Source organism: Centroberyx affinis, unplaced genomic scaffold, assembly GCF_046629955.1.
Source record: "Centroberyx affinis isolate AG114_WGS23_722 - 3 ecotype Tasmania unplaced genomic scaffold, CSIRO-AGI_Caff_v1 ptg002065l_1, whole genome shotgun sequence".
Taxonomy (NCBI): domain Eukaryota; kingdom Metazoa; phylum Chordata; class Actinopteri; order Beryciformes; family Berycidae; genus Centroberyx; species Centroberyx affinis.
In genome coordinates this window covers 216,744-244,507 of record NW_027280395.1, presented here as the reverse complement: position 1 = coordinate 244,507, position 27,764 = coordinate 216,744, and the positions used below count along the sequence as shown (strand labels likewise).

Sequence of the window (27,764 nt, the reverse complement as noted above, 5' to 3'; positions counted from 1 at the left end):
GAGCAGTGAGACAGTCCACCACTCAATCTATCTTAAACTCTGCTCATGTTAAAGGAGTAGTTCACTCAAAAATGAAAATTCAGTCATTATCTACTCACCCCCATGCCAGTAGAAAATCGGTTCAATGTTTGATGTCCACTTTAGTCTCTGTTCTGTATGTATTCTGCACAGTGTAATACATGCAGCGTTTATAGCGCCAATGGCACATTTTATGGCATTTTTCATTATCAAACATCAAATTATCAATACATCAAACATTAATATGGGTGCTCACTTACTGAATTTGACAATTAAATGCAAAGTAATGCTTTAAAATAGTATTTATATTTTAAAATCTTGCGCTTTTATTTGGAAGGCTCTTGTTTTCTTGTTTACCTATCGAGGCTAGAGTATGCGCAAACGTGACTGAATTTTCATTTTTTGTGTGGATTATTCCTTTAAGCTAGTCTGTTTCTAATGACAAGAAAATAGAGCAACAGTTAAGATGTACCTTCTGTTTTCTTTCTATTTGAAGATTATGGAGGTTTGATCTTGAGAGTTTTGATGAAAGTGTCCAGCCTCTCCTCACACTGGTAAGACCAAGAACATGAAAAGACTCAGTCTGGAGTAAATTATCACACAACACTAGATTGATCCTGTAAATATGTCAAATCTGAATGGTGCATCCCATTTCTTGTTTCAGATGTGGGAGGTGAACATCAGTATGAAAATGATGGTTATTGAGTTTTTAGCCCGAATCGTGCTCAACTCACATGAAGCCAACAGTCCTTGTTTTCAGTAAGTCACAGTTATGAGATAAGATGAAAGTCGAATGATTCCTGTGGGGAAATTGTGTCTTTTCAGAAAACCTGTATTTCAACTCATTTTGAGCGACTCTCATTGACAGAGACCCTCAGATCATCCGTCTGGCTGACAAAGCCATCAGGAGCCTGATGGAGAAGCAGCAGCCCAACTCCAGCCTCCTCAGCCCCCAGGAAGTGGTGATGCGGGTTGTCCCCAAAGTCCTGCAGGGCTTCTGGATTAATCCAGTGATCCTCTTGTCCGTACCCCCACTGCAGCTCAGCGACTTGGCCATCGGACTCACGAAGGCCGTTCAGGATAAGCTGTCCGCCTCTCTGACCTTCACGGACCGTCAGGCCTCCTTCTCCCGCTCCATCCGGGATGAGAAGGTCCTTTCTATCCAGAACAAGGTCAGAGAGAAGTACACTCCAGCCGTCCTGCTGGAGGAGCTGAAGCGCTTTGGGCCAGAGCTGCTGACCAGGATTGTTGACGTCACAGTGGGGGAAATCTGTGTGATGTTCGAGCCACAGAAACACATGGAAATGTCTGAAGTGTTGACCACCAAAGAGGTAAGAAGACCTGCGCAGATGTACGACTAAGTAGCTGGATACTGAAGATACTGTATAGTAAAAAAGAAAAAAATATATTTTCTAAAATTCAAATGGCTTCTCTCCCTCTTAAGGTGGAACTGGAAGAGAACACAACACCAAGCCCAGAAATGGACTCTGCTGTTGGTTCAGCTGCTCTGGTTCCTCTGACTCTCCCGACTGAAACTCCTGTGGTTCCTCTGAGCCTCGCTACAGAAGCTCCTGTGGTTCCTGTGAGCCTCCCTACTGAAGATCCTCTGGTTCCTCTGAGCCTCCCTACTGAAGCTCTTGTGGTTCCTGTGCAAGTCCCAACTGAAGCTCCTCTGGTTCCTCTGAGCCTCCCAACTGAAGCTCCTGTGGTTCCTGTGAGCCTCCCAACTGAAGCTCCTCTGGTTCCTCTGAGCCTCCCTACTGAAGCTCTTGTGGTTCCTGTGCAAGTCCCAACTGAAGCTCCTCTGGTTCCTCTGAGCCTCCCAACTGAAGCTCCTGTGGTTCCTGTGAGCATCTCAACTGAAGCTCCTCTGGTTCCTGTGAGCATCCCTACCGAAGCTCCTATGGTTCCTCTGAGCCTCCATACTGAAGCTCCTGTGGTTCCTCTGACCCTCTTTTCTGAAGCTCCTCTGGTTCCTCTGACCCTCCCTACTGAAGCTCCTGCCATTACTGCAGTCCAGGAAGGCTTGACCAGCAGACTGGTTCGCACTGAAGAGAAGGAGGTGCAACAATCCTCTGACACCACATCAGGTAGGAGTTCTAGTAGCTCATGTCTACTTCCATGATGATGAATTGAGGCATTGTCCTCTTTTATTTTCAGAGATCAAAAAGACCAAGAAGAAGAAGAACAGAGTCTGGTGCTTCTTCCGTTGGCTGGTCCAAACACTGAGGAAAACAGCCAAGGAAACTGAGAGGGACTGAAATCCCACGGCAAAAAAATAAATTCAGTGTTGCATTGCAATCAGTCCATGTCAGTCAATTTTGTTTTAATTTACTGTGAATTGATGCATTATAAAATTCTGAAATTATCATACAGGAATATCCATATACAGTCACCTCCAGAATTATTGTCACCCTTCATGAAAATGAGCAAAATGTATTTATATATTTATGTATGTAAAATAAATAAAATTCTATTGTTTTCTTTTTAATTGAACTCATAATTCAGAAACTGTATTGCTTTCATCATTTCCTGTTTCACTGGGGTCAATATATGAGGTTGCATACATGTAAAATCCATTTGTCATCCATCACTTTGTGGAAAATCAAAGAGCTTTCAACTCAGAGACAGTTGCAAATTCACCAGGAAGAGGACGCATGTGCATATTGTCCCCATGAACAGGGAGGAAGATGGTGAGGGAGGCAAAGAAGAACCCAAGGATCACAGTTTCACAACTGCACAGTTGAGTAGAATGCTGAGGTTATCAAGTGTCAAAATCCTCCTCCATGTCAACAAGCTCTTTGGAAGGGTTGCAGGAAAGAAGCCCTTACTGAGTGCAACCCATAAACTGAAGCGCCTGAACTTTGCCAAGCAACTACAGTTGAAATTGTGTGTTGTGGTCAGATGAGACCAAAATGGAAACATCGGCATGTTTGGCGACAAAAGACGACTGCATACAAGGAAAAGCACCGGATGCCCACAGTGAAATATGGTGGAGGATCTTTGATGTTTTCGGGCTGTTTTATTGCTAGTCGTCCAGATCTTGTTAAGATCGATGGCATAATGAATTCCACTAAGTATCAGGATATTTTAGTCCAAAACCTGGTTGCCTCTGCCAGGAGGTTGAGACTTGGCCGTGGAAGGACCTTTCAACTAGACAACGCCCCCAAACATACATCAAAATCATCACAGAAATGGTTGCAAGAACACAAAATCGATGTTTTGCAATAGCCATCTTGTCTCCAGAACCCTAGTGAAAATCTGCGGTCTGAATTGAAGAGGGCAGTCCACAAGCACAAACCTAAGAATATCAAGGATCTTGAAATGTTCTGCATGGAGGCACAGTCCCTCCCAAAGTGTTCTCCAACCTCTCAGACAATACAGTAAGAGGCTATTTTACTAAATCATAGAACATTATATGTTTGAAGACCGTATTTTGTTAAAATAAAAGTGTACGACTCTCCCATATGTTTGAGCCCAAAATATGACTCATTGCGTGTTGCATGCGACCGACCGACCGACCGACCAAAACTTAAATCCGATTGACTCCAGGTTTAAGTTGTTATAGTTGTTGTGTTCTAGTGGTTAAAAGTTTTATTTTGGAGTGGAAAATGCAGAAATCGGACATGTAATGACCTGGAAGCGGTATATTTGTTTACAAGTAGAAAACGGTGGTAAGTCGGTCTCGTCTTAGCTCTTGCAGCCTCTCGTTCACAGTGATGGACTACCTTTACTGACTGAATTAAGTCTCCAGTGTTGTTTTCTATGCCGTTTGGAATTGAATGGGAGTGAATGAGCCCGAGCGGTATGGCAAAACTGATTTTAAAATATCTTTAATTGTGGCACATGCATGTAAATACAGTCAACATTAAAGGGATGTAAAATGTCAAAAATTAGCAAAAACTCAAATCACGCTGGAGTTGTCCTTTAACATACTGTATGCTAAAGCGTTAGCAAGCGCACAAGGTAGATTTATGCACCAGAGACACAGAGATGATTTTCATATATTGGCTCCCAAAAAGTTGTGTAGTCTTTAATGTGTTAATTACCAGTAACCTGATCCCAGTGTTTTGCTAAAAAAAATGAAGCTCTTCTCCCAGTCCGCACATGAAAGCTAAGAAAGGTTTCATCCCCCAGGCAGTTCTTAAAATATCCTAAGCCAAAGCTGGCTCACTAAAGTAACAGTAAACTTGAACGTCCTCTCATTCCAAGGCAGCACATATAGCACAGGTAGTTAAGAGTTTAAAAATGGTTTATTAGAAAATCCACTAGCTCCATGGATCCAAGTGGACTCAAGTCAGAGGCATCCGGGCTGTTTGTGCCCAGTGCGCACTGCGGTGCCTAATTACAGTACATGCTCTTTACGCCCATAGACTGTTTACGCCGCAATATGGTGGCGTACACATGTGCATTTGTACTACATAAAAATTACTAGTTATGAATGTACTTCGTTGAGACCTGTGCATTGCTGGATGGCATGGATTGATAGAGATCAGTGCGTGAAAATATCAGTCTGTTAAAAAAGTTGATACTAGCTGGACTTTTGACAGAGGCCAGGTAAACAAACTAGCAATCAGGTAAACTGCTTCAAAATGTTTCGAGACTCAGCAACCCACTGCAACTAGTCTAAACCTAGGTGGTTTCAGCAGAATTTGACAGATGCCAAATGTTCCATGATTGGCTTGTACACCAGGCAGTAGGCTAGAAGTCACACACATGGACAGGATCCTTGTTGCAGCCAGTGGACATTCACTTACCAGGAGATCAGTGATTTTACCTAAGTCAGTGCATGAATTAAATTTTTGGTTTTGATCGTGATTTCCATTCATTGGTTTGAGATGCAAGCTAAAACAGACAGGCAACTCTGAGTTGACTAAATGTCAAACGAAGGCTTAAGCAGGTAGTTTCATCAAGAACAATCTCGGAACCCATCGTCTATCGATCTGATGACGATTAGACTCTGGGGGCGACGGCCAATATTTTGGGGTTTCCGGTGTAGCCAGCGGACATCCGGGCCAAGACTTCCTCTTCCATGTGCCGGTCATTGTTTACAGTCCGATTAGCAACTTGAGACACGAGAATGGAGTTGGAGTTGACAGACGACGTCTCATATGCAGATATCTGTTTATAGAGATTAGCCAAAATGTCGTCTGGACCTAAAACACCTACAAAAAGTATTGATGTTTGTGTATTGTGTGGAGAAATGTTTGACTCGTCGCGTCTCAAGATGTCCGCTGGTAAACTGTGACATTTTTAGAATAAATTGGACACCACACAAGACACCTTTCATTGCTACTGTACAAGATATGTGTCAAAACAAATACTATTATTATTTTTTAGCTTGGCATACTGTCACCATGTTGTCAAATTTAAAAAGAAAAGTTGTCTGATAAAGTGTGGCCCAGACAGAAAGCGTAAAAGGTAAAGTACTAGACAAATGAATTGTGAAATGGAAAATGAATACAAAAGCACATTAGCACATGGAATAACAGAAAGTGAAATTTAAATGCCTTTTTAAACCTCATTTTACATTTTACAGTCATTTTATAAATTCAGTCATGTATTCATCGTTTAAAGACACAATTATGAAATGGTATTGTTGACAAATTTAATGAACATTTTATTAATTGCTTTATTAACAGTTTTATTAAATGTCATTTAAATGTTAATTTAATTAATCACTACGTTTTTTTTTTTTAATGTATCTATTAATAAATCAATGAACTACTCTATGATAATAACGTTTGCATACTAGAAACTCCATAGCTCTGTAGTTGGGATAATAACAGGAAGTTCACGGCAACTTAAAAAAAAAAAAAAAAATGGTTGTAGATGACTGATAATAAATAGCTGAATTGCACTCTGTAAATTGGAATATATATTTAATATTTCCTATCCTATTGTAATCTAAAAGTATTATGATAGGCTACTAAATATTGGAGTTTCCATTACAATTCAAAACAGGTAATCAGCAATTCGTTCCATATTACATTTTTAAAGTAACCCTGCCTCAGGCCATGGCATCACAGCCAGTCTGGTTGGAGACAGTAAGGCGGTTTATGTCGACACCAGCAGCAGCCAGCTTGTCACGTTGCTGGCTAGTGATGTCATCAGTCAGCGCCCGTGTGCGAGCCAGGATCCAGGCGAAGTCAATATGGAAAAGGCCCAGGTAGTTTGAGCAGGAGTAGACCAGAGCGTACGACCGGTAGTCTGTGGACAGAACCCAGTAGGGATCTTCTACACCTGGGTACAGGCAGAGAGGGATTGTGGGTAATGGCCAGGTCAGGAAACTAATCATCCACTGGACTGGCAGGATTTAAAATTCAGTCTTTTCATTTTTACTCATAACACCTGTCTGCAAAGGAAGACATTTGGTCTGAAAATTTGGTGCCGAAATAAAGCAGTATAGTTGTAGTGTGAATGCTTGAGCAGCAACGTACAGTTAGAGTTTACAGTTATCTTTACAGTTATCTCTAGATATGGATCTTAAATCTCTTGGACTAAATGTTTGGTTTGAGATCCAGCAGTAACAGAAAATTTGAAATGTTCTCAGACAAGCTAAGCTGTAGTTTCACTCAGTATCTCAGAGGAATAAACTGTTTCAAGAGCCCTTTGAGGTTGTAGTTCACATCCCCAGTTCTAACCTTACATTATTTTCTTTTTCTGAGAGCCACTGTCCAGAGACTTTCACAGAACAAGTTCAGAAACCGAGCTAAGTAGATATACAAAGTTGCTGAGGTCCTGCCTTTGACACCAGCCAGCATCTAGAGGGCAAAATGAAAAGCTCCCAGAAAACAAGCTCAGCAGCAATGTGACCCTGTGGCTTCAAGTGCTAGACAGCTTTCCTTGCATTTTGATGTTCTGGGTTCAAGGGTTAGGCCCAATCTGCAAGTAGATTTTGAAAGCCGAGCAAAAGGCTGAAAAGCTCTGAGAAAAAAAAAAAATCCTCTCTGAAGCAGTGTGACCCAGTGGCTCAAAGAGCTGCACAGCTACTTATACGTTTTGAGGTTCTGGGTTCAAGGGTTGGGCCCTAGTTTCCACTCTTAGGTGCCAGGAACTTTGAAAGCCAGCAGCCCAAGTAAAGATTGAAAAGATCTGAGAGAATTGTCTTCAGATATGGTGTGGCCCAGTGGCTTATAGAGGTGAGCTGCTAGTATTTGATACATATCCATTTTGAGGTTGTGGGTTCAAGCCTGTCTAAAGCTAGTGAATTTAGAAACTCAACATCCCAACTGAAGATTGACAAGCTCAGGCAAAAATCCTCATTATTAGTGTTATACAGTGACTCAAAGTGCTGGGTGCTTCAGAACTCTTTTGGGGTCTCGGTTCAAGACTGTTGGTTAAGTCTACACCAAAGAAAGATTGAAATGAAAAAACTGCTTCAAAGTGTTATGACCCAGCGGCTCATCAAGTTGGTTGGTTACATGAAGGTTTTGAGGTTGTGGGTTCAAGCCAGAGTCAATTATTGTTTTTTGAAAGCCGACACCGGGAGGAAAGAGTGAAAAGCACTCAGAGAAGAGGTGCAAGTGCAAAGGGGACCTGGTGGTGTGATGGCATAGTCAACACAGACCCTACAATATGTGTTCAGATGTGGGGTGGCTGGTTCGAGTCCCTCTTCTATGGCAGTAGCTGGAGCAAAAAAACACACTCTTCACCCGGTCCAGCTGAAGTTTTACTGACATGTGAAGTGTTTGCATTATGTGTGTATGTGTTATAAATGCATCAACATGTACACTGTAAACATTTTCCGTAGCATGCATGCCTACATATTTTTGATTGATTCACATGTAGTATCTTCCACATATTGTGTCAATTACATATAGTATGTGTAACAGCCTGTATGTACTGTGTTCCTGACAGTATATTCTTTGGAGCGGTCTAGGAGCCTGTATACGCTGTGTAAGCGTAATATGTCATAACCAGTCATGTTAAACACTTTGCAGACTGGTTTAGCATTTCTCCCACATCACCAACACTCCAACTGTCAGGTAGTTACAGACAAACCAGCTGCTCATCCTGCTGAGCTATTACTGAGTTTGGAGGTGCTCCCATTCATTATCTTATGTGTATTTTAAGTGTTCACACTACTGACAGCAATAATGTGAAAACACTGAAGAGTCAGCAGGACTGTTGCTGATGTGCAATTTAAGAGTGTCAAAAACACATTTTTCTATAGTTTATTTATGGAAGTGTAATTTATGGAATCAGTAATGATATGTCATTGCATCATTGAGCAGCAGCCACACTGCTTGCACCTTACATTCATCAGATTAAAAGTATAAACATTTACAAAGATGAGGTTTGAACCAGCATCCTGGTATGATGTATGTGTGTGATGAATCCACCTGCTTATCTCACTGAGCTACATTTTTCTTACTTCTGCCCTATATTCAGGGGAAGTTTTCTGGAGCACTGGGAGTTTTAAGTTGATATTATGTCAGAAATAACAGAGTTATGAGTTCAGTGCATATGAACAATATAAACAAGATGGGAAATACAAAGGGGAAAGTCTAGATTTTCTTTGATCCCCAAGTTGCTGAGATGTGATGTTTACTTGTCAACAACTAATGATAACTAATTATCATATTTTGAATTAAAATGTATCACCCCATTTAAGATGCTTTGTTCTACATATGAGCATAGGTCAAATTTCCAGGGCCGTTTTTTTTTTTATTTTTATCTCAGCTTGCCCACTGCCTGCATTCACCAGAGAATTCTGCTGTGCATAAAGCAGGGTGAATTTTATATTGTTTAAATATTAATTTGATGATCAATTAATGGTTGAATTTGAATAGAAATAGCATTGATTTCTGTGTCGCCGTCATTCCATTTTGAATGTTGCACTAGTAACATTATTTCAAGGTTCAAAACTGAACTTGAATGTGCTGTTTTCTTTAAATGTTGTGCTGATGCATTAACATTGATTCTACACTGATTCAGTGTTAGTTTGCTATCTGGGTAAGAAAAGCAGTAGATTGCAGGTATAATTAAACTGGGCTACAGAAACCCTGAGAGGCAAAAGCAAAAAAATAAAAAGTGATTCTCTTGGCAGATACAAATATATAAATCTGTTTTATTTTAATCTAAATATATTGATTAGGATAAGAAACAGTAAAACTATTGTACTGTAATAATGAATGGCCATTTTATTTGTTTCACACTTCATTATTCATTCATTCAAATGAACATGCATGGACTTTTATATCCACAGTATATTACCTTTGAAGAAACTGACAGCCAGAATAGCAGGTTGGGATGGATCTTTAACTCTGGCCACACCCTCAATAGAGTTTACCTTCCCATTAGACCTGGAGAGAGAGAGAGGGAGAGAGAGAGAGAGAGAGAGAGAGAGAGAGAGAGAGAGAGAAAAGGAGGGCTCCTGTATATAGGCTAGATAAATAAAGGCTAGACTAGTAGAAACTTAAGATGTATGAAAAGTATTTTAAGAAACAGAAATAGAGATATTGAGCATGCTACTGCAAACCAAGATTTCACCCATACTAAAACTTGGAAATGTGGAATATTTTTAGGTATTGTTTTGGGAAAGAGTGAACAAGACAGGGAGAGAGAGAGAGAGAGAGAAATGCTTACAGCAGCTCTGCATTGCGTACGCTGACAGTCCCGTCACTGAGAAGACTGTATGTGGCCTGGACACATTTCCCCATTTCAAACACAGCAGGGAGCTTCTCTATTTCGTACCAGGTTCCCATGTACTGGAGAGGGAAGAACAGCCGGAGGCGGGGTCATAAATCAACCACTAGGTGGCAAGTGACCTCCGAAAGGTCACAGGCTCCCTGCAAAAGCCAATGTGCGTCCCGTCAAACTGACACTCTCATTATAACAGATGAGAGTATCAGCCAAAAACCATAAAATGTAAATGCTGAAGGAGTCATATCTAGGCTTCAGGTGAGGGAATTACAGAAGTAAGTGATGAGTTTCATTCCAAAATAAAAAAAAAAAAACATCTGAAAATGTGACATCTACTATTACAAAATCATTACTTTCATTAAAGTAAAACTCAATATTGAAATTAGCTTTCTTGAGCCTTTTACTTGCAAAACAATGACCTCAGTGAACGAACGATGTGATCGAAACGTTTGTATAGCACTTCTACATAATGCACTTTATATTTGGAGCATATGTAAAAAAAAAAATAAGGTAGTATACTGTATATATTTTCTTTCTGCTTTTGTTGAAAGGTCTCTTTCCTAATATGTATGTAATATGTATATGCATGTCAATATTTACAGGCTCATTAAAAGCTTTAAAGCTTTTAATGAGCTTTAAAAGTAGGTAGGTAGCAACACAAGACAACAAGCACTTTAAAATGAATGTAGCAGCACAAAGCACTTAGGACTTTATCATATTATGTATGTTTGAATGTATACATGTGATAACTGTTTTTGCTGTTCTTATTTTATATATTTTATTTACTTATGTGTGTGTTTTTTGTCTGTTCTTAAGAGCTGCACTGAGGCAAATTCCTATCAACTGTGTTGACATGGCAATAAAGTATTGAACTATTTTTTAGGAACAACAGCCTTTTCCTGCAAAACGGAGGATGTAGTCCTGTGTTTTTTAAATATTGAGCAAAGAACATCAGATACGATATATATATAGAGATAGTAGATAGTAGATAGTAGATATATAGCCTCAGAAAAGAAAGCAAATCCAAGATACTCTAGATGAACAAACAAGATTAAAAGCCTTTAATCCATTAGCTTGTTCAGTGAACAGGGTTCAAAACGTACTCGATTTCTGGTTTATTAGTGTGGGAGCTGTGGCCATTCCACAGGTTGACACAGTGTCTGTCTATGGCTCCTGTTATTTCTCTATCTACATGGAAATGTACAGAATAATCAATATCAATCAGCACATGCCAAAAGTCACAGACTCACTGATGAATGGACATAAATCTCTTTCCTCCAGCTGTTTACCTCAGTAATGTTGAAGTACTTCTCAACAGATGGAGTGGGGCAGGAGCCGAGGTGGAAAGACTGAGCATCAGCTGCTGCAGCAGCCAGGAGCAGCACAGACAGGATCTGCACACCAAAGTTATGATATCAACGATAGTAAAACTAAGATTAAACAAGGGTAATGTAACTACATTTTAGAAAGCTGAAATGAAAATAATTTAAGTGTGTGTGAAAAAACTGAGACTATTAAAATGATCAGTACATCCAAAACTAATTACAATTCAGTCAAAGCCAAAATAAGAGTGCAGTATAGGAGTGAACCACCTAGTATTAATGCATTGATACATTTTATGAATAATCTAAGGTAATTCTTCAACATTGGGTTCTTGTGAATCACTGTTTTGATATATAAAACAATAGCTATGACACATTCCTCTTGGCCCTGTATCAATCAAGGTGTCACATATGCTATATCAATAAAAGTACTGAAATAAAATCACACAACAAATACGAAATAGTAAAGCAAAATTACAATTACAATTATTCTTCAGAATACGCCAACAAGTTATATGCCATACAAAAAGTTAACCTCCTCATACCTACACACACACACACACACACACACACACACACACACACACATACACACACAGTAGACATTATAATGGTGAAAACATACTCACAGTACCTGGAATGCTGTCATTTTACAGTGGTAGACAAACTCACACACAGAAATGTTCCCATGTAAAGAAGAATGACGACACACAGATGTCTCTGTAAAAGTTAAGTAAGGACCACATTACATGATTATAGACAACAGTAAAGTAAGTGAACAAGGATCCAATCAAATGCAACAACTTACCAGAGGCTCGTGTGCAAGCTGAGCAGTGTGTGTGTGTGTGTGTGTGTGTGTGTGTGTTCACTATCAGTGCCAGACCTTTGGAAGGAGCAACATACAGTATGTTTGAAGAGCTGTATTTGGATTCTGTTTACTCTTTCAAAACCTTTAACACTCATAGTATGTTGTAGTTATCCACACTAACATAGGCTAAACATGACCAGCTTTGTTTAAACTCTGTTTAATTAAGCAATCTGAGTATTAGCCTACTGTTTAGTACAATAACAAGCTATCTTAGCATCCCATTTAGCACAATAATGACATTGATTTCATGTGGATTATGGTAGTGTTGGTTGTTATTCAAGTGACTCAAGGATAATGCTACTAATACTACTACTGCTAATAACTCTACTTCTAATGCTAATACAACGGCTAATATTAGTAAAGCTAATATTACTACTGCTACTACTGCTAAGGCTGCTACTATTACTTCTACTACTCTCCTACTACTACTGGTAGTAGCCTAGTACTACTACTACTACCACCACCACTACTACTACTATTATAATTATGATTATGATTTTTATTATCTAGAATGAAAGCGCTGCCATCTGTTTTGAACTAGACTGATGGTTCAGTAAACTACCCAGGAGAGGGCAGAATAAACCCAGTTTTGATCATCCAACATCAGCAGGTTCAATGCATTTTTGCCCCAATAATCCCTTGCAAATTGATCATCCTCACACACACACACACACACACAGGAAATCATTTGACACTGTAAAGATTACATTCACTGTTAATCAGCATCTCTGTTTTCCTGCTGCTCCTAACATCACTACATTAAACAGAAAAGGATGCACATATACTGTATTATCTGCTTTTAATCAAAAGATGAGAGCATCAGAGAATTTCATTGAAAATAAACTGATATGCTATAAACTACACTGGTAAATAATAATAACACCATACAGGAATTCTACATTGTTGGTCATGTCATAAATCTGACAAATCCTTTTACAGAGTGTGAGAAACCACTGACTGCATGAAGACAGAAGAGTATGAAAATAACTGATTTCACTCACAGCATCACTGATGTTAGATGGGTATATAATATAATACATTATATAATATATAATACAGACTACTGTAGTTTCTTGGTTGCAGAGGCAGAGATTCAGTTTTTCATTTTGACTTCAACTGTGGCTTAATCCTGTTATAAACATTTGTTCAGACTGTGGCTGAGATAGCAGCCTGCAGGTTGAGCTGTCTACTCACTAATTATATCTATTCAGATCAGAGGTACAAGGTTACAGGTTACAAGGAATTTCAAGGACCTTCACCCTACTCATCCTCGCAGCCAGTTTGGTCAGCAGCTATCATGTAGCTGATGTCGATTTTGTTAGTCAGAAACGCCTTCTTGGCCTCCTGTAACACATCGGGGGGCAGGGATCGCGTGCGGCCGGTGATCCAGGCGAAGTCCACGTGGAAAAGCTGAAGAAAGTCCTGGCAGTAATACACCGCAGCCACAGTGGAATAGTCAGTGGCCAGCACCCACCAGTTCTTTTTGGGGAGCACTAAGGTTGAGAAAGAAGAGGAGATAATGTGAAAGAGACTTGTGTATGTATGCTCTAGAGTGGTGTCATTAGACTGAGGAAAAAGCAGAATGAAAGAGGTTATTCTCAAAATGCTCAATGTTAATTTCAGGGCAAAAAAAAAAATCATTAGTTGAAGTTCATTCTTCAGTATTTCTAAGGTATAGAGGCTACATTTTGTAAAAGTGTTTTATCAACCATGGACTCAAAAAAATAATCTGTAGGTGTCACTTTTTTAATGGAAAATATGTCATTTTGGAACAAACCTCCACCATTACCTTTCAGCTGTGACAATCTCAGATCCCATAATGTGTATGTTTTCTTATGGAACAGCATCAGACAACAGAAACCTGCACACTGATCTGCTAGGACAAAGTTTCTTTTTGAGCACTATTTTGCAGCGTGTCTACCAAATTACAAGAATAACACACTACTCACGTTGTAGGTAATGCTTGTTGTGATTTAACTTAGGGTAGGGTTTCAATTTAGGTAATACATTGGCATTAACAAACATGTATAACAACATTAATTAATACAGTTGTTCATGTGCATTTACCATTTTTAATTTATCTGATTTCCTATTTTGAGGCTTTTCTTTCTAGCAAATCAGTGTGCAGGTTCCCGTCGTCTGATGCTGTTATATGATTCATCTGAACCTACACACCTGAAGAAACCAACAGCTATTTTGGCAAGACATGTGCAGTATCAAACACTCTCATTTCACATTTTCCTATGGAACATGAAATGCTGTATGTACAGACAGAATTAAGGCTCACAATAGTGGTAGGAAATCCCCAGCTTGGCCGGTTCTTCGATGTCCTGATCTACCACTCCTTCCATCGTCTCCACCTTGTTGTTCCTGTTTGAGAAAGAGAGGATGGGTGTATCTTGAACATGTGATATGATTTAATAATAATACACTAGATCCAGCGGGACACTCTGAGGGTATAAGAGACAACTCACACAGTCTCGGTGAAACGAACTCGGACGCTGCCATCGCTCTTCGCCACAAAGTTAGCCTCTATGCATTTCCCGCTTTCATACATGAACGGATGGAGCTTCTCAATCTCGTACCACCGACCCAGGTACTGTGGGAAGAAACTGTGAGTGTGAGTAGTTTCCACACTTGAATTCATGCAGCTGTTTTGTATATACATGTATGTTACCTGCTCAAGGGTGAAGTTGGACTGGACACTGGGGCTGGGACAGGGGCCCCACTGGAAAATCTGAGCCGAGACCAGAGGGAGGAGTAGGAGGAGGAGGAGGCAGACAGGGAGAGACATCATTCCTTCACAGCAGAAAGGAGAAAACATATTCTGTGTCAATTCCAAATCCAAAAGACGGAATAGCAACGTCTGCATTGAGAAATAGCTCCTTGAATATATTGCAGAGTAAATGTAAACATGTAAATGGCATGACTCCACTTTTATGCGTGACTATTGTGCAAAGCATAAGAGACAATGGGTAGGCCAAACTCTAGAACAGTTATTGTAAGCAGACAACAGTCTTGCCATCTGATACCCACACTGACCTTTCAGTTCTTTTCTTTATCTTTACATACATCACACCTGTCTTTGTCCAACGCCCATTCACACGGGGTCTACTCACACACACATAATAAGTGAGAAATGCACATGATCTGGCAACTTGGTTCAGTTGTCATGCAGGAGATTGTCTCTGTGTAAAAAAGATGGTTCAGTCCTCAGGAGACTGCCTCAGTGTAAAAACCAAACCTGACCCAGTGATCCCATTACCAGTGATTATCAAAGAAACAATAGAGAGACACAAATGTTCTGTAGCAACAAAAGGGAAGCCATATTACAAAGCAGCATCTTTTAGCACCGCTGCCATCGCCACATGTTGCAGCTCAATACTTTTGAGACTGCGAAAAGAGATGTATTTCTAAATACTGTCATTATTTTGGATAATTTATGGTCCTCTTGCCAAACATTTTACCTAAAATGAAACTTACATTGCTTTACTTTTTAGGCATTTACTGACACTCTTATCCAGAGTGGGCCGAAAGATATTGACAAAAAATCAGAATACTGCAAGAGCGATTTAAACCGTGATTCATATCATCACAAGTTTTTCTTGTCATATTTTTTTTAGAACTTTAAAATTGTTTGAAGAAATGTGATTTTGTTAAAATTTTAGATGCCCCCTCTCTCTTAAGCAATTAATTGCAGCCAGTTCATATTGCGATTCCTTTTTCTTTTTTCGATTAATTGCTCAGCTCTAATCCAGAGCAATTTAGAATGAGTAAACTCAGATTCCTAAATCACCAGCATTACAAGCAAAAAATAAATAGTAAGAAATCATGGCACCCTGAAAAGATAACTCCTGTTCATGAAATGATATAGGCCTATGATAAAGAAGTGCAAAGTAGAGAGGGGATGTAATTGTTTTGTTGTTGCTGTGTTACCATTTAGTATCAATAGAAAAAGTTGCTCTTACCTGTGTGGTTTTGAATGCCAAGAGAGTTCAACAAGGCGTGTCGCTTTTCCCAGAAAGTCTTGCTCTAAAATCACAGCAGTTCTCTCCTCCCAGAGGCAAGGGATGATGAAGGTTGTTCTGGCCACACCTTCGCTGACTCAGAGGCTCTGTGTTACCGACATAATAGATGAGGTGATTCAAGTGTATGGTCACACAGTTAACTTCACACACACACCTGCAGAACGAGACTCACAGCACCTGGAGAGACTTCATATCAGTTTGATGCAAGACCACAGAACTGGGACTGATGATTGATACCCTTAATATTGGGAGTGGGCGCTGTTATAGCAGTAATACCCAAGAGGGTGTTGTTGTGTATTATGGCTGTGCAGCTATAAGAAAGTACCCATATTAACAGAAAAGAACACCTTCAAGGGTATTATGGTTTTTATAGAACAGCTACCAATATATACGTTTTCATCAAAAGCAGGAGAAAACAAGAAAGATTGTTAATAAGATTCCTGGTTACCACAAGAGTTAGAGGCACAGCTGAGCTCTATGGGAATTATCAGCACTGACAAATCAGATTATTTGAAAACTACCTGTTTATAATATTATATGTTTGTACTGTATAGACACCCTGTAACTGACAGGGCGTCAATAGTGGATGATCTGGGTACTCGACTCATTTCAATGTTCACTCAAAAACATTTCAGTTTAATTTTCAAAACCTTAACTTTCACCTCAGTATACTAATTATGGAAACTGAACATCAGTTCTCAGAGGGTCTGATGGATGTAAAATAAGCTTTTGTAATGTTTTCATTCCACTGTTACTAAAAATAAAGTTCTATTATCTGTCAATTTACAGTTTTTACAGTGTTACTTAATAGAGTCAGATGGTGTATCAGTCACAGTTTATGCACTGTATTGACAATGAAACATAACAAGCAGGTTATGAAAAGAGAAAACTTTATTCAACAAAGCACCAATATTTATACAAAAACATATGCTCTCACTTTTGCCTTTGGAAATGTTTTTTTCTTTTTTTTGCATTTTGGTTGTATCAACATATTTTTTTTTTTTGCTTGTTTGAAAGGCATTTCTATACACTTGGTGGAATTTAGTTTTGACTGCTGTCAACGTTCAGGGATTTCTGAAACATATTAAAAAACCATTAAGAACGCTGTACAAAAAAAATTGAGAAAAAAGGCAAAAAAGTGAGAAAAAACAATCACTTTGACAAATAACAAACGATAAATTACATTCTTAAATTTAATCATCTGATTTCACGTTATGTGCGGTCACGGTATAAATAAATCATTGAATTTAAATTAAATAGCCTACTGAGAGAAAGTACTGCTAAGGAGTGAGATCACCAGATGTATGAATAGCTAAAACAAAAACATAATGTTTATGGATGAAAAATGTTGAACAAAAAAAAACTATAAAAAATGAAATACAGTGCATCAAAATTACTTTGGTGGCAATACTGGCTGTCTGGTCTTTCCACTGCTGGACTAGGGACAATGTAAGTTGTGGTAAGTTTTGGCCAGTCAATTTCTCCTGAAATTTGTAAAAAAAAAATCTTCAAACAACTTCCATGACAACCTGTAAACAAAATAATGAAAGTAGCCCTTTACACCTACATCACAACAGTCTTTGGAAATCTATCAGCTGTGAAAACTGCCAAGTCTGAAGACAGTTGAAGAGACTTGTAACTCCTGTGTCCTCAGTCTCTGCTTCAGTCCGTCAATTGAACAAGGAGGACAAAATACACTCGTAAAAAGGATGCGGTATTTTCAACACACCCGGATGTCTAGTTGAGGACAAAACCCACATACAGATACACAACATATGTTAATAACAACATATGGTGTGTCATAATGTGTTTGATTAGCATATGTTTTGTTGAGAAGTAGCATAAGTGTGTGTTGCAAGTTAGATGGTGGGGCGGCAATATCTTAAGAGGTTGGAGAGGCGAATCTGTGATCAGAAGGTCTGGGAAAATGAAGGAGTAACGCTCTCCCTTCCCTCTGCAACTACTGTCAGTGTGCCCTTGAGCAAGGCACTGAACCCCCAGCCGCTCCAGTGAAGCTGCTCAGTGGCCAACAGCTGAACACTGTGTTTTTATGCTCCACATATCTGGAACAAACTCCCAGGAAACTGCTGCAACTCTCAGTTCTTTTGAATCAAGGCTGAAGACTTTTCTGTTTGCCGCTGCCTTTTATGACATCAAATAACTATTCATCTCTCACACTGCACTGTAACCTTTATTCTTGTATTTTACACCTGTCTTATTCTATTTTAGCCTATTTTTTGTTTGTTTTTATTAGCTCTTTAATTAACTTTATTTTTCTTGGTCTTTTATTTGAATTTTATCCTTTTCATTTTGTCTTGATGCTTTTAATGTTTTATGTAAAGCACTTTGAATTGCCTTGTTGCTGAAATGTGCTATATAAATAAACTTGCCTTGCCTTGCCTTGTACTGTGCAGCTTCCAGGTGTGAATCTGTGTAACGGTGTGAATGAGAAGCAGAGCGTTGCTGGGAAAGAGCATAGTGTTCAGTCCACTTTATCCCTGGATAAAGTAAAGCCTAAAGGTGCTATGTGTAGCAGTTTAACATCAATAAGCCATTACCACATTAATACTGAGACAATAATGTAACTGCTGTAAACAAACAAGACCATCACCGAGAAGATTGGCAGCCTGTACCAGCTTCTACACTGCATTTAATATTATGTGCCATGGAGTCGCATTTCATGGGAAATCTTCTGCTTTACGGCACAAACGGATATTGCTTTATGGCACAAAGCAGGAACTGTACTCTAACTGCATAGCTTCAACTTCACGTTAGCTTACTGTTATCAAAGTTTGTTAGCGGCTCTTATCCATCTTCTCACTCTTCAAAACAAACGCACACAGAGCGACGGCAGGGAGGGGGAGGGAGGGGCAGGTAGCTCTTTGCGACAGGAAGCGGCAGGGGTTTATGGGAAATGTGGTCTTGATTTTGAGAAACACAACACATAGCACCTTTAAAATAAAAAAAAAGATGCAGGGATGTGTTGAAAATGATACATCTTCTTTAAGAGTGTGGAGTTTCGGTCTCAAAAGACACTCAAAAAACACCTTTTCTCGAGTGTATTACATTTACGTGGCGGCTGGGACGGGGTTTATTTGTGGGAATTTATGGGGTTTTGTGGGTCTCGATGCAAAGGACGATGTACTGGTTGGAACAGCTGCGCGTCTGTTGGCCCAGCAGCAGGCCGGAGGTCAGGCTGGACGACAGGCCCGTGACGGACATGTGGTCCGCTCGCCACGTCTCACAGTGCCTGTCCGACACTCTGAGACCCCTGCTGCTGGAGCCGTGCCAGATGCTCTTCTGAGGCCTGCAGGGGGCGACACACACATCAACAGGCCGAGTCAGAGAAAAGCATGTTTATTTATACATGCACATTAACTGTTTGAGTGTTAATATTGTAATGATTGGATGGATGGCTGGATGGATGGATGGATGGACTGACGGATATTGTAAGAACTCGTCAAAATATGACAAAATATCCCTCTGAATGTATAATAAATAAATGAATAATAATAAATAAATAATACATATTTTACATCCCTTATGAGTCATGTGACGTTATTACATTATCCATGAATTTACTGCATTATCCATTTATTTATTTCACTATCCAGCAATGTATTACATTATCCTGGAATTTATGATAGATAGATAGATAGATAGATAGATAGATAGATAGATAGATAGATAGATAGATAGATACGGTTTCTAATGTCATCAATGCCTCCTGAAATGGCAGCAATAAATAAAAAAAACAGTCAGTAGCTTCCAGGTTTTGAATAAATAAGTCAAACAAGCAGATAAATCTTACAGGCTGTCCATCCTTCCCAGGATCTCCAGGTTAGATAGCTAGAGAGCTAGATAGATAGATAGATAGATAGATACTGACCAGAAGGGGTCTGCCAAAACGTCTCGGCCGTCAAAAGAGTAGATGGGTATCCTGGAGTTGATTGGCGCCCCGTCTCCGCTGAAGACCGACCGCCAGTTCCTGAACATCACGTCTCCCTGACAGGAGACACATGACAGGTTTGGTGAGTTTGGACACTAAAACTAGAGACAGACTACAGGATGAGCTCTTAAAACTACGGGTCATGGGTCTGTCTGTGGAGGGTCCTCACATGACCAAAATTCCTGATGTTTTCATTGAACTGGATCCTAGGATTAACGTCATGCTTGTTTAACACAGTACTGCCAGGGCTTTTCAAAAAGGAAGAAAAAGGCTTTATGTTATTAATTGATGCCCATGTATTTTTGAACATGTTTCAAGCGCCCAATGAACTTGAAACTCATTCAACACATAAATGATTGTGTCAATTTAAGCAAGACAATTTAATTAACAATTCATTCGCCTGGAACTGTTAATTCTAACATACATCATAGTAAGTAGCATCAAACTGATGGAAGGAAAAAAGTATAATTGATCTTTGTTTATGCAATTTGTTGTGATGCCTTATGATGATCACCGACTGGATCTCATAGTTTCATATTCATAGTTTACCCACTGTTTGATTTACCATTTAATCACTAGTTACATACCAAGCTGGCTGGTAGAGACCACAAACCAGTCAGACCCAAAATTTACCAGAATTCAGCTGGTGACGAGTGTTAATTTCACACCCTGTCCTCCACCAGAGCAGCAGACTCACCCTGAGGTTGGTGACTGGCAGTGTTTCACGGAAACCTGGGTAGACCACATGGACCAGGTCCTGTCTGTGGGAGGAGATGAAGGCGCGGTAGTTTGGTGCCAGGCCCATGGCCTTGGCCTGTTCGTAACACATGCGGTCAGCGGTGTCCAGCCCCATCATGTCTCCTGAGTGCGGCTGGTTCAAGGCCACCAGGTTCAGCTGCAAGGAGAGAGAGCTAGTATTTTGATAGGGTAACTTTGAATAAAATAAGTGATTCTTGCCGTTTTTAAACTATTTACAGCAATTTTCAATGGAAAATACATCAGAATGAAGTTATAACTGAAAAGGTTTATTCTCTCATTGACACCCATGTATTTTTGAAATTGTATGATAAAACAATCTTTAAATGTGAAAATGCTTCAGTATGTACTGCAGTAATCCCATATGAAACACATTACATAGGAACTGCACATGAAGAGGGATGCCAAATGAGGCCAAAAACAAGAAATTTGCTATATTTTGGTAGATATTTTGCATGCAAAATCATGTACAACATGACATGGAAACCATACAGAAACAAAAATGCATTTCCAATAGCTATCTTTCATGAGCAAATGCTAGTATCATCATTGTATTTTTATTTTTAGGTTGGAGAGATCCATTATATGAAGGTCAAGTTATACAGAATTCCACTCCAAACATACTGTATTACGGTACAACATTCAACTTCAGTGTGAAAAAAGAGTAAAGCCACACCTGTTATTGTCCTTATTGTGATAAAGCTGTTGGACTCTCGTTTGAACTCACCCTCTCTTTAACTGAATGTATCCGCTCCATCGTGTCTCCTCTTATCTGATAGGCAGCTTGAGGCTGAATGGAGAGTTGAATATAGACGTTTAATGGATAAATACTGTACATACAATATTCCACACTAGCAAATGTTCGAAAATGTTTAAAATAAATAAAAATAAGCAATACGTACCTCATCTTGTGGAATAATGTTATTGGAGAGGTAGATCAGATTGCCAAGCTGTGGAGACAAAACACATTTATTCTCCTTGAAAATGAATGATTCTGATTAGGATTAATTCATTACACCGCTAAATGTGTCAGCATCTGTAAAGCCCAGCTTAACTGAACCTGGAAATTTGTTGATAAAATGAATCATGTTTAAGTTGAATGAAGAGTGAAAAAGTGATTCTGTGACTTTCATGAAGCAGGACCTTGGGCACCATCTTAAGGACGACTTCTCTACTGTACGACAGTGTTTCATGAAAAGCATTTTCACTGGTAATGTGAAGAGGAACATCTTCAGAGACAGAGAGACTTTTTTTTTGGCTGTCAAAAATCCCCAGCAACTGATCCTGGAGCAGTGATTCAGGGCCAGTGAATAGGCTACAAAATTCACTTTGATTTGTCGGACAAAAAACATGAATTTGCAAAACTTAGGTTTTTCCAGACTGAAGAAAAAATGCTTATTTTCTCAATTGCTTATTTTCTGATACTCATATACAGTATATTTGAAATTATAATGGGGTTTTAACAGGTTTCACAGGCCCAGGAAACTCACTCGACACATAAATGACCATGAAAATAAGTAAGAAAGTAAGAAAAAGGTTTCATAGGCCCAGGAAACTCACTTGACACATAAATGACCATGAAAATAAGTATGAAAGTAAGAAAAAGAAGTAAGAAAAGGAAAGCATTAATATTATTGTTACATATTTTTTTCCACTAACACAGTTGAGCCTCCTTTCCTCACACCATTCCTCATTGGAGTTGAGACCTACATACATTTAAAGTACCCATTTAAAGTACCTTTAAATGGGGGCAGCTCACAGATATAAGCTCACATCTAAAAGATAAATACTACACTTCATACATAAATTCACACATTTGGCCGTGCTACAGTGAAAGACAACAACAATGATTAAAATCCTGACGTCAAAGTGCATTTACAATGGTTCAGATCTTCCCTTAGCACTCATGTAATTGCACATTTTCTGTACAGGGTGATGTCACGTGGGATTTAGCGACCTACATACAGCAGCAGCCCCGGTCCGTACCTGGATCTCTTTCCATCCCTGGGGAACCTTGAGGAAGAGAGTTCCTGTCCCCGACACGTAGGTCAGCGTTCCCTCTGCGTCCCTGAGCGTGTGCTGCATCATACTCTCACGGCTAGAAAACGTTTTCAGCTGGGAGAAAAACACAGGGGAGGGAAAAAAATATATATAACTGTTAACTTTGACCTCTTGTTATACTGTATAATCTTTGAAGTACTTAGGTTTGTATCCTTCAAGCAATTAATTATTAGAATTAAGCAAACTGACAATGTTAAAGCGTTAATGTTGACAGTTTAAATTTGAGTAAAGTAATACTTAAGTGTAGAATTATCACATAAATAAATGTCTCTTTTCTCTCTATTGCTTATTGATATAACATAATAGTGATTCAAGCTGTACCCAGTTCATGAAAGCTTTTACATTTGCTGTTCTAAACACCCGGTCTCTGGTAGGTTTTTCCTGCAAAAAATCATCTGGTTCACAGGAAGTGATTTGTTTACATTTCTGGCTGCAGCGACAGCTGTTTGTTTGAAATAAATAGAGGAAGAACTGGGTAGTTAGCATGAGCAGTGATAGCCACCATGGCTGAACAGACAAAGAAAAGAGTGCCACCTACAGAAACTTCATGAACAGAAAATCAAAGCTCCGCCCACACTGTTTGATTGACAGGTGATCTATGGGAAGTGCAGTGCAGAAACACCACAGTGATGAGCGCTGAGCACTGGAAGTGGCCAAGTTCAGAAACACAAGAATCTAGCGGATACAATTTTTAATTGTTGAACTTGAAGTTAAAGTTTTCAGCTAACTGTGCCTGAGGACTGCTAACTAGGTTAACAGGCCATTGCAGGAAAAAATTCAGTCTGTCAAGGTATTACTGTAACTTTACAACAGTTACTGTGTATGGCCAGCAGAGACAGGTTAACTTACAGATGCTGTGTTCCCTGGAGGTCCAGCAGGTCCAGGAGGTCCAGGAGGTCCAGCGATGGTCACAGCTGCCACAACAAAACATGTCAACACCTTTCATATTGCACTGCTCATACTGACTGGTTGATTTCTGGCTTTAGAGGAGGGTTGTTCATATTAACAGGTATTGACTGAACTGTCAGCAGCCACAAGAACACTGTGTGAACTTAAATGACCATTATTATATTACATTTAGTGGTAATCTTATGACCGAGATATGATTGACGGGTTGTACCTGAGCCGTATCTTGAGGGTAGACCCGGGGGGCCAGGGGGCCCAGGGGGACCAACAGAACCAGGTCTGCCATAGCCCGGGACACCAGGGGAGCCTGGCACCCCGGGGTGACCAGGAGGACCCAGCACTGACTGTCCTTTGGGTCCCTGAAACATAAGGAAGAAGTCACTGATAAAGTCCTTATTGGACAATAATTGTGTGTGTTGATGTGTTTGCAAGATGTATAATCTGTCTTCTATGGAGATTTGGGTTACAGTCGGGAGTGTGATTGTGGTTTTAAAAATTAATCTTACTTGTATTCATGATGCATAGATGAACTGCACTGCAAGAGTATATACAATATACAGTATATATTGTTGTGGGTGAGCAGTAGGCCCAAATAATTCATTTTCATTGTCTTTTTGTCTAGCAGTGGGTGCAGTCTTCCAGCAGTGGAGGTCGTGACTATTAACTGAATGTAATGAAACGCTGAGTGACAGCCGCTGTAGAATGACCTCCACCTGCCTTCATTAGGCAGTAGCTCTGCTCCACTCTCCACATATTTCCTCTTGGGGTGGAGCAATGATACAAAAGAACTGCAGCTGCCACACAGACAGTGGTTGTTGGCGACATGTGCTGTTATGAATTGATGACTTCTCAGAAGAGCTTCTCAATGGCAAGGCATGGTGTTATTAATGTTGGTTGGGCGAAATAACTTGAATTGAGTCAGTATCATCAAAAACTTTTTCTTGCAAACTATCCCATCTTGCTTTAACAAATTAAATGAAAACAAAACAAATTCTGACAAAAAAACTCTGAAATGGTTGTGGTATCCATGAAGCGTGACTCACCACAGGTCCAGGTCTCCCAGGGATACCTGGCATCCCTACCGCCCCACGCTCACCCTTCTCCCCTTTGATGCCCTGTTCACCTCTCTCCCCCTGCCGACACACACAAACACACACACACACACACACACACGCACACATACATAAAAAACATGCCTCACAGGGCACTAACAAAAAAAACAAAACAAAAAATCGATCCAAATGTTGTTTGAAACTTACCCAACCCTGTCTAGGAGAAAATGCAACTGGAGAAGAAAAAACAGGAAAAAAAGATGAAATTACAAATATCTAATTATAAATAATGTAATATTAAAAAGACCAACACTGAGTCACTGAGTGAGGAGATCAGACCTTTTTAAATCACTTCTTAAAACACTTGATAGACTTGCTTTTATGTAAGTAGATCTGTTGTATTTCTGGTTTTCTATGTTATTCTGAATGTCTATATAAAGTTGGGACTCTGGAGTGATGTGATGCTTTTTGATTTGATTTGAAATTTTCTGAAGCGCTCACTCACTTGGTGGAGCCGGCATCCCAGGAAAGCCCCTCTCTCCTTTGTCTCCTTTAGCTCCAGTCTGACAGTTTTCTTGAGGGACAAAAAGCAAAATTCAGTTCATCATACAGAAGCACCTTTACAAAACTAAGGTTTATAGCTTATCTTTACTCGGCCCTATTTATATTTGGAAAGGTTTTAAAGTAAAAACTTGTTTGTACTGCTTTATTTTGCTCCGTAAAAGGTATTGCGACATTTTCGATAAATGTGGTCAAAACAGACTTCAGACTTGACAAGGCTTCATGACCTAAGATAAAGAAAAAAGCACATTTATACAAGATGATCCCACCTACCATTTGTGATGGTTCCATTGGCATTCAGCTGCAAAAATGGAGCACAAGCACATTGACAATGTCGGTCAACGTTGACTGAATTTGGAAATCAGCAATAAAGTCAAAGTATTTGTATTTTAACATTCAGAAAAAGGTTCAGAATGTTAATCTGAGTAGAATATTAAATTGCATTCTTTTATCAATGATTAGATCAACCTATAATCTGTAACAAAAGGAGTTAATATTGTCGTTGACATGCAGTTTTTTGAGGCTGTATTTTTAGTACTACCTGTCTTCGATTTAGGCAATAAACCTTCACCGTGCCCGAGCGGACATGCAGCATGCAGGAATAACGAAGAACCCTCCTCGAACGATTCTGGGAGAAAAGGTTAGGAACTAGGAATGTCACACAGAACAGCATGCACATTTTCCCCACAAAGATGGGAAAGAAAGAGTGATGGGAGAGACGTGTATAATGAGAAAGTGAGAGAGAGAGAAAGAGAGAGAGAGAAATAGATCCTGAATCGGACAGCTGTCTGAGTGAGAAGTGCAATGTGGACACAAGAACAGCAGTCAGTGGATTACTGAAGGTAAATAAATGAAGATATGAGATTATCCATGCAGGTGAAGGTAGACAGGAGGCAGGAAGCCCGTTCCCGTAGGCCTGTATAAATAATGGATCCATCTTGACATTGACTTTTCTACAGCCTGTGTCAAAGGGAATCGAAGATGCATCGCAGGCAGCATATCTGACAGACTCCTACACATCCTTTAATTATACTTTTATAAGGCCAGCATGTGTAAAACAGGGATACACAACAGTACAACAGTATTTTGCCATTAGAATGAATAGCAATTGAAGAATCAACCCAAAAATCCATTAGCACAGGCTGTAATAAAAGCGTGTATAAAGACGTATCCATGTTTTGTTTTGTTTGGTTTTATCAGTGGTTTCCTGGCAGGGTCCGAAACTTACAGTCTTTTTGCAGTGGGGTCTGGGAGGGATGGGGAAAACTGTCTTCAGAAAACAGGGGAAAGAGAGAGGAGCGTGAGCACATAAAGGTCTGGAGTACAGGATGCTGGTGACAGAGTGTGTGTGTGTGTGTGTGTGTGTGTGTGTGTGTGTGCTTACTCCTTTGGGGCAGTTGAACATGCCCGGACGACCCGGCGGTCCAGGTGGGCCAGGCGGTCCCTGACAGCAGAGAAAAAAACAAGGAAATGAAAGAGAGAAAGAGAAGAAGGTGAGCTCTGACTTGTTAGTCTATTGATTTTTTTGCACCATGGTGTGTGAGAGCCAAATTCAGCCAGGAGCCAGGGCAAGAGCAAGGGAGATACCTGACTCCTCTATGCCTGGTGTGGTAAAAGTCATTTTGTATAAATCAACTCTGTTCTTTATTAAGCAGTATGTAATTAATAAAGTAATTGTTGTATTATTGTGAAAATTTAACTTTAGCTATAAATCTTCACACCTAAGCTGCAATTTGAATCGCCCATAATTCTCTTTGTATGCACGAGTTTCAATGAGGTTACTCAATGGGAGAACTTCTTACTTCTGAGAATGGAAGTGGTAAATATGACTTGATTGCATTCATGTACTTTTGGTCACAAGCAGTAACAAAAATGGATCACAAAATAGCACAAAAAAAGTAGTAACAAAAGTCATTTTTTGGTGTCTGTTGCTGATGTTTTACTTAAGGAATCAAGCAGCTCAGAGCTATTTTGTACCAAAAAGCGTTACATGCAGAGATTATACAAAGAATGAAAATAGAAGCATACAACAATACTAGTTATTTACATGGGATGCCAAACAGTGTCAAATTGCCTAACTTTACTGAATTCTCCATAGAAAGAGATGAAGGCAGCTGCTCAACTAGGGAGCCAGACAGCTGAAGTCACATTCAGGTCTATATGTCATCGCCAGAAATGCACTGTGGCACTGTACAGAATCTGTACTTTTCATTTTTAATTTATCAACCAGTATTTTTTGTGTTATTGTCAGTCTAGGGCCGCACAGTGTTTGTTTGGCTGTGTGTTTGTCAGTCTGTTTCACAAATGACAAAGACATCTTCCTCCCTCCTCAGGTGATTTGTCAGACTGAACTGAAACCCAGTCCTGTGGATTTCCTTTATCTGCGGACATTAATGAGGCTGATGATGACAGTGACTCACCGGCAGGCCAGCAGACTCCCCTCTCTCTCCTTTAGGCCCCATCTGACCTGGACGACCCTTTACAGATAGAAAGACATTAGCCGAAAGCATTCAAGTTACAAACAACAGCAGTGTGGGAAGTTAGATTAGATGAAACTTTAATGATCCCTGTGGGGAAATTGGGGAAATTGGGTAG

General features: G+C 39.7%; 3 protein-coding genes across 3 annotated transcripts in view; all 3 read right to left on the bottom strand.

The window, feature by feature from the left end:
* Positions 1-6,028: 6,028 nt before the first annotated feature.
* On the bottom strand, positions 6,029-11,637 carry LOC139654239 (apolipoprotein D-like). Its single transcript, XM_071531320.1, has 5 exons — positions 11,623-11,637; positions 10,956-11,060; positions 9,610-9,731; positions 9,238-9,326; positions 6,029-6,261 (listed from the first exon to the last, which is right to left on the bottom strand). Exons 1-5 carry the CDS (start codon positions 11,635-11,637, stop codon positions 6,029-6,031), a joined length of 564 nt encoding a protein of 187 aa, XP_071387421.1.
* A 1,479-nt stretch (positions 11,638-13,116) lies between these two features.
* On the bottom strand, positions 13,117-14,653 carry LOC139654238 (apolipoprotein D-like). Its single transcript, XM_071531319.1, has 4 exons — positions 14,534-14,653; positions 14,331-14,455; positions 14,144-14,226; positions 13,117-13,349 (listed from the first exon to the last, which is right to left on the bottom strand). Exons 1-4 carry the CDS (start codon positions 14,651-14,653, stop codon positions 13,117-13,119), a joined length of 561 nt encoding a protein of 186 aa, XP_071387420.1.
* Positions 14,654-16,793: 2,140 nt separating this feature from the next.
* The window catches only part of col15a1b (collagen, type XV, alpha 1b), a 77,746-nt gene continuing 66,775 nt past the window's right edge, over positions 16,794-27,764 (bottom strand). The window contains exons 30-44 of the mRNA XM_071531326.1: positions 27,590-27,646; positions 26,554-26,613; positions 26,398-26,439; positions 25,443-25,470; positions 25,114-25,182; positions 24,816-24,841; positions 24,600-24,689; positions 23,771-23,915; positions 23,500-23,564; positions 22,576-22,704; positions 21,492-21,539; positions 21,317-21,379; positions 20,531-20,728; positions 19,774-19,889; positions 16,794-19,191 (exon numbers count right to left, since the gene is read on the bottom strand). Coding sequence (XP_071387427.1) covers positions 18,990-19,191; positions 19,774-19,889; positions 20,531-20,728; positions 21,317-21,379; positions 21,492-21,539; positions 22,576-22,704; positions 23,500-23,564; positions 23,771-23,915; positions 24,600-24,689; positions 24,816-24,841; positions 25,114-25,182; positions 25,443-25,470; positions 26,398-26,439; positions 26,554-26,613; positions 27,590-27,646 — 1,338 coding nt within the window. The 3' untranslated portion in view covers positions 16,794-18,989. The remainder of the gene's footprint in view (positions 19,192-19,773; positions 19,890-20,530; positions 20,729-21,316; positions 21,380-21,491; positions 21,540-22,575; positions 22,705-23,499; positions 23,565-23,770; positions 23,916-24,599; positions 24,690-24,815; positions 24,842-25,113; positions 25,183-25,442; positions 25,471-26,397; positions 26,440-26,553; positions 26,614-27,589; positions 27,647-27,764) is intronic.